The sequence below is a fragment of the Limulus polyphemus genome, unplaced genomic scaffold (assembly GCF_000517525.1).
Source record: "Limulus polyphemus unplaced genomic scaffold, Limulus_polyphemus-2.1.2 Scaffold2998, whole genome shotgun sequence".
Lineage (NCBI taxonomy): Eukaryota > Metazoa > Arthropoda > Merostomata > Xiphosura > Limulidae > Limulus > Limulus polyphemus.
In genome coordinates this window covers 72933-80526 of record NW_013668608.1, presented here as the reverse complement: position 1 = coordinate 80526, position 7594 = coordinate 72933, and the positions used below count along the sequence as shown (strand labels likewise).

The 7594-nt window shown below is 31.5% G+C and overlaps 1 protein-coding gene across 2 annotated transcripts in view; it reads right to left on the bottom strand.

Annotated features, from left to right (window-relative positions):
* The window catches only part of LOC106468412 (kelch domain-containing protein 2-like), a 32638-nt gene extending 25697 nt beyond the window's left edge, over positions 1–6941 (bottom strand). The window contains exons 1-4 of one of the 2 annotated variants that reach the window (XM_013928840.2): positions 6617–6941; positions 4217–4293; positions 2981–3202; positions 467–560 (exon numbers count right to left, since the gene is read on the bottom strand). In XM_013928840.2, coding sequence (XP_013784294.1) covers positions 467–560; positions 2981–3202; positions 4217–4293; positions 6617–6715 — 492 coding nt within the window. In that variant the 5' untranslated portion in view covers positions 6716–6941. The remainder of the gene's footprint in view (positions 1–466; positions 561–2980; positions 3203–4216; positions 4294–6616) is intronic. The other variant, XM_022396750.1, reaches the window with a different exon arrangement.
* Between the last annotated feature and the right edge of the window lie 653 nt (positions 6942–7594).

The window sequence follows — 7594 nt, the reverse complement described above, 5'->3', positions numbered from 1 at the left end:
GTAGTACACACATATATATATATATATATATATATAGAGAGAGAGAGAGAGAGAGAGAGAACCCCAGAAAAATTGGCGACATTAACTGAAATATTAATGGGTTTTTGTGTGTGTGGCTCATGTTATTAGAGGATCAGATAACCAACAAAGTCATGGATCCATAACCAATTTGATACAAAAAGAGTTCAGGAAAATGTGCTTAAAATGCCATCAACTTTTTATCATTTGTATTTGCTTGTATGTTTTCTAATATATCTAGATTATTTTCAAAATACATATATAATAACTTAAATTTACAAAACGAAACCTAAACCCACTTATTACACTTTTGTATACAATCAATATACAGAAAAAAACAACATACGGGATATACATATGGGTGCAACTGTACAATAGACAGATATAATATTAAAGCAATTACATATCACATAAATATATAAAATATGATGTAATGTAACTGGCTTACCCATGGTGTGGATTCATCCACTACAAACTGGAATCCCTTTTGTTGATTTACCTCAGCTGTTGGAATCACTCCAAATCCGCCAAAGAAAAATAGCCTATGGAATCGGATAAATAAAATGTTACTCAGAATTAGTCAACAGGAATAATTTAGAACTCCATTTCTTAAGCAGACTGAAGAAAAACCTAAAATCTAAATTGCAAGGCACTAACTTATGAAAAACTGTACTAAATAGTGACTTATATCTGGATGTATATCTGTTCATATTGACAATTTTCCAACTTTCTAACCATTAATCACAGTGAAACTTTTAGGGATTATATATAGCCAAGAGGAAATCTAAAACACCTTACTTCATTAATTAATTAATTTTTATGAGTTTGACACCATTTAAATCTTCCCCCATTCATATTATTTACTTAGAATCTACTTCTCAAACTCTGACTTCCATAAGAGTCTGTAGTTAGCATACTGTGAAGCTGAGTGTTCACGATTCATGTCCCATTGACAAAAATGTGCTCAGCAATTTATTCCTTTTTGTGAGCTTGTGGCTATTTCAATTTTCCTTTTGTTACTATCCTAGTTCCTGTTTTAAAAATCAGTTATTTTTAAGGAAATTCAAATGCCAGATTAAAAGAAAACATGAAGAAATGTAAAAATATACATTTCTTAGAACATTCTATTCCTTCAAAAGTGAAACTAATTTTTATACAGCTCTCAGAGTCAACCAAACAAGTGTCACACATAACACATGCATACGTTTGTTCCCGTGTATGAACATTCTTCATATATAATACTCATTCTCTGTCCAATGAAAATTAATTGCACCACAATATAATCACTTGTTAGTTTATACAGTGATTATTCATAATCCAACCATTTAACTAATGCCACACTACCATTATACCTACAAACGTACAGGTAGTCATACTAATCCTAGCAGTAGTATGGTGAATACACTCACAGTTCCCAGTACAGAAATGCCATGACAAATAAATAGAAAATAAAGTTTTTTGGTTAAGGTTACTTCATGTGACTGACTGAGGTAAAATTTCATGTTTCAGTATGAGATGAATGGAAAGTCTGAAAAGGGTACATGAAATCATTACTGTTAATAATAGATTGTTCCATAGAAAATACTAGAACAGTACTTTGGTCAATGTACAACACCTGCACATGCTGAGGGAACAGTAGAAGTTTTGGGTTGCATCTCAGGTAACTCTGTGTTGTTGATCTACATAAAATTGATGGTTCTTGACTGCTGACAAGTACAAGCAGGGTTTGATCTATCATGTTATTCTCTACAAATTATGATCTATCATATTAATCTTTACAATCATTGATCACGTTATTCCCTCCAGGTTATGATCTATTACATTATTCCCTCCACATTCGCTTTAAACCTTGTTTTCATGCTACCTTAAGTTTATAATTGTACGACTGTGAAATATTGTTTCATATGTCCTGTGTTACTCCCCACTTATCAGTCAAGTTGTTTGGTTGCTGTTTGACCTTCTCAGTTTCTGTATAATCCATTACAGTCTGAATAATATTGATATCAGTATGTTTGTGCAGGTCAAGCAATATTTTGAAGGTTCCAGTAACATAGTTTCCTTTCTAGATATTGGCTCACTATACATGCGTCATTCTTGCTGTAAAACATTTTCTTGCTGCAAAATGAATCATTACTGTATGAGTCATGTATTGGAGGGAATAATGTAATAGATCATAACCGAAAATATTGTAATTTTTCTTAGTAACTATGTCATATACAGTATACACCCTACATTTATAAAAGTGTCCAAGGACTGTACCTACATTGTATACTATATTGTAAATAATTATGGGAATGTCCAGGTGATGCACTAAAAGAGTCACAAACCGTAATAAATTGCATCTAACTGGTCATTCTATTAGTACATTATGTTATTACATAAAATAAAAAAGAAAAGAAGTTGTAAAATGCACCAGTGTCTTTATAATGAAGTGGTTGTGACCACATGTATGTTATGGTTAATATTAGTTGATGGTAATTTTCAGATTGATAAAAGTCCCTATTTAAAATATTCCATCTGAAACAGATAGTTTAAACTTGCTTATTTGACTCTTGTAACTTAAACATTAAACCAAGTAGTATTAGTTTAGTATTTTGAATGTAGTTACTTTTAATTAAACCTCATATGAAGAATTAAATGGGGGTGGGGGGTATTCACTAATCTAAATGGGATAGATTGTTTACCAACTTTAAAAATATTCACTTTCATGTCTGCTCATAAATTTGCTGTCTTCTAGTGACTTTTGACGTGATGATGCATATAAATTGTATTTACAGTCAAGAAGCTATACAATTAATGAGGTAAAACTCAACAATTAGGGTCTTTCCATGCGTTTTGTATTGGAATTATTAGTTTCTTTTTTAATATCTTAGAAGTTACCTTTTTTTCTTTACTGATAAAACTAAAGATATATCAGTGTAAACTGTGTGTGTGTGTGCACAGATAACTGACGAACACATACTTATCTCTGTATTGCCATCCCACCAGTTTGTCACATGGCACTGGAGGTACATTTTCACCAACCACAAACTCCCACACTAAAGAATCCAGATCTAGTCGATACAAGTCATTTGTGTTTCCATTGTCCCGATACCCACCAAAGATGTAAAGAGAATCTGATACAACGATAGCCGTTGCTCCGGAGGTACCAGGTGGGGCACTACCTTCACATGGTTTCAGCTGCCTAGGCAGAAGTGAAAGATATTAGGTTTGTTTGATAACAAGCAGTTACTTGTATATGATAAAGGAAAACAAATTTCTCCTACTTGCAAACTTCCAAAACTGTTAACCAAAATAAAATTGCTAGTTAAAAATGATATAAATTGCATAAGCCAATATTACATTACCTTTTTATATATTTTCTAGTTGCTAATGTTTAAAACTTTGTAACCTAACCAAATTTTATCACAGACAGAATGATATCAATTATTGATATTACATAACTAAAAGAAATGATTATCACAAGATACTTGGTGAAACTAGAAACACCATATATATCAGCTTCATAGTTCTTTAACACTTAACATTTTCTCTCATCACTTAATGAATGATGACTAGCTACCACAAACAAGACCATTGGTCTCCTTTCTGGCTTTTATATCTCAGCCTCTACCCTTCTTATCAGCAAAGGATAAACACTTGTTACTACAACCGAGATCTTCAATCAGCTTTTAGGTCTTTACGTCTTAACAACTACTCTTCATGTCACTTGAGAAGTTAAAGGTTACTTTTATCTTTCTACAAGCTTCTGGTCAAATGCTAAAATATAACAAATTTAACAACCAATATTCATGTGAGCAAACAAATGCTCAAACTTTAAGCAACTTATAATTAGGAGAAGAATATTTCGGAAGTCCTGATAAGTTATAGAGAAATGCTTGAATATTATTTTACATCAAAGTCTTTCCACTGACCTGTCTCTGAAGGATAGAGATCTGAGCTATTTCTGGTGGAAACAATATGCTAAGTCATTACATAAAATTTTTATATTTGTTAGCAGATGGTTTAGGAAAAATTAAAGAAACATTACAACATGAAAATCTGTTCTTAATACAAAAATAACAGATTTCTATAATGGAAAAATTTTCTGAAGTAAGTTAAATACAAAAATCCAACTTTTTATTTGATATTAAAATGCCAAACTTTGCTCCGTTAGCTTTCTCAAAACATGACAGTTGCTTAAGGTTCACCAACTTACCATCTTTCTGCAAGAGGATCAAACACCCAAAGTTCTGAACCTGGAAGATAGCGAGCATCTGTGTCATCAGTAGAATTCTGCAAAAAAAAACAACATGTAAAATATAAATTACAAATGTTTTATTTGTTCTATTCATTACTTCCAAACATTCTGCCAAAGGCTTGGGGCTTCTGTCAGTTGTAATACCCAAACCTTCCACAGTCTTTACAATACCAGTAGCTCTCCCACACAAACTGCCATACCCTAAATGCATCACTTTTTATTGATCAATGTTGAAACTCATTTTCCACAGACTAGCCCACTCAGCAAGGCTTTCCAACTCTTTCTGTATTAATAAAGCCTTTTCCAGCAGATTAGTTTCATCAACAAATTTAGAAATCTTACTTCTTATACAGTATTACATATCAATATATATATATATACACACACACACACACACACACACACAACAATAAAAGTCTCATGAAATATCCTTGTGGGATCATACAACTCACATTTTCCCGATTAAAATAGAAATCATTTATCAAACTCTATAAATATATCAAAGGATACCTCATCAAAGCCTTCTGCAAGTCTAGGTATGAAATATCAACAACATCAAGACAAGTAAACATCCTATAAAAAAAAACATTCCAACAGACTAGTAAGAAAAAATCCCCTTCTTAAGTTATACTGAGAATTTAGAGTCAAATTTAAACTTTCAAAATACTTTTCCAGCTGGTTCATGACAGTAGCTTACTAACAACATATATACTATCAGCTAAACTTGTAATACCAAATTACTGAGAATAAGCAATATATATTTATATTATAACAAAATAATTCTTTTAAATTCATAACTTATAGAATAAAGATATAGCACGCTACTACACCAAAATATTCTCCAAGTGTTTATTAACCATTGTAAAAGTTGATAATGGATTGTAAGGTTGCAAAAAATATGGGTTATTTCATGTACAAAATCAAAGATTGCTATTTCTTTGTACATGTAATATATTATTCTTAATATATTAAAGTAATCAATAAAAATTGAAACTGTCACTAGGAAAACAAGCACTGACTTCATAAGAGTATTTAAAATTCTTACAAGCTTGAAACTTGGATAGGAAAGGTACTCATGGTAGGGTCTGTTAGGGTGGATAAATTAAAAGTTAGGAAAAGTCATTTGAATATAAGATTGTTCTGAATCATATATCAAACTTTTTTAAGACTGAAAGTTATATAATATGCATATGTCTGGAATGTTTGGTAGTGGAATAAAGGGTTGAATATGCAAGTTTTAATATAGGATAATATATTAAGCTTTAGAAACTTGGATACACATATGTTTTATTCTAAAATGATTTCTATACTACTATTAGTTATAAACTTATGGAAAGTTATGCCTGATGCTATTGTATGCATAAATTCTTAGCATTGCAACCTGAATGGCACATTACAAACAAATGGACTAAATGTTAAGGTCAGAGTCCCCTAGCAATTAAGTATAGTTGTCCATAAATTTGAACAACTATCACGGGCAAGGTAACCAGCACCACCCACATGCACAAAAGTTTTGTCAGGCTCTTTGAATAAATTAACAGGATTGACTATCACTTTAATAACAAGGATAAGGCTAAGTGTGTGGAGCATGTACAGCAGTATCACAATGTAAATGTGAGTGTTACATTTACTGATTTAGCATGTTTTTATTATGTTTGGTTTAAGATGGAAGAATTGGTAATGTTGATAGGCTGAAAAGCCTCCTGTCACTAGGTTACCTGCACTCTCCATCCTAACTCCCCATCAAATGTAAATGAAAGATTCCTCTATTGTGGTAATACTACTACTAGTAATAGTAGTATTGTAAATTTAGTTACTGCATGCACAAAGTGCTTGTTCAATTGTACATAGTGCTACTGACATAAAACAATGCTGCATATATAGATACATTTTATGGAATACCTTATTCAAAACATTCTGAAACATTGATGACGTAGTCGGTGTGAATAAAGATCTGAGTATAGCTGTACAAGAAATTTAAAATCATGTTTCATAAATCATGGCAAAGTTGTAAACATCTAAAACACAAGTTAATTCGTTGTTTAACGTTTAAAACTATTGAGCCTCTCCCTTAATTAGTTAATAAATGGTAGATTCAATGTTTCCTCTAGCTGACTACTCTATAGAATGAATTAATATTAAATCTAATGTTAAACAATAAAATGTACACAACTAGAGCAGTTTTAATGAATCTCACAGTCACAATAGTCAGCAAAACAACGACTGAACGAGTTTCCGACTACGTGGCGCAATACACTTTATACAGTAACAGTACAAAGTAATGTCCCACGTAATTGGTATTTAATTTATAGAGGAAAATACATAACACAGAAGAGAAATTAAAACCATAAAGATTACCTTGTAGCCTCCCCAAACTAGCATACATTTATTATACGTCACAGCAACATGGCCTGTCCTCCTGAAAGGCTGCACTGAAAACATCGACTCTTCCGCCATAATAGAACCAAAGTTTCTTACTGATACCCACAAGATGGAAACAAATTCTAGAAAATCACGACTTGATTTAGGCAGATGTTTTTTCAGTGAAATGAATTGAAAAGCCACGATGGGCCAAAAGGCCCTTTGTTGTCTCTCAAATATTATGTTATATACTCATTGCAACGATTTACTCTTGTTAGGCGTGACAACAGTATTGACATTACACAAAATGCTTATTTCTTGAAATGAAAACCAAATAAAAGAAGGGGAACATGATTTAAATAATATCTTAATATGCGTCATAAAAACTTAACGATAATAAATTAAATGTTAGGCTGACTGAATATTTAAATATTATTGAAAGCAGAAAACATTAAATTGAAAAAAATTAACGAACGAATGAAACGAGTATATGATTATGAACAGTATAGTTTTAAAACTACTGTTGCAATTTAAGGTATTCCTAAATCAAATGTTGAAAATAGAGTTTAAATTGTACTATGTGTTGTGAAACCCTAGGGTAAAGGGTTAATATAATAAAAAATGAAATTGATATGCATTATCTTCGTAGATCATAGCTAAATAGGTTTGTATTTATACTCGTAAGATGGATTGTAAAAGACAAATTTATCAGGTAAAGGCGAGTCTCAAAAGATGGGTTAGAAGTTGGTCAGCCCATGTATGCTCATGCTCGTGACTTCAGAAAAGAAAATAATACCTAGTTCTGTGATATTTTATTGTGAAAAACATATGCTTCTAAATTTATTCATATTAAATTCAAAACTAATTTGGTCCTTCCCAACAATTAAATACTTCTTGAGAAGAATTATATTCAAGTGATATACCAATAAATATAAATTTTGTTACAGAATAGTGGGTCTATAATAATGACATCAT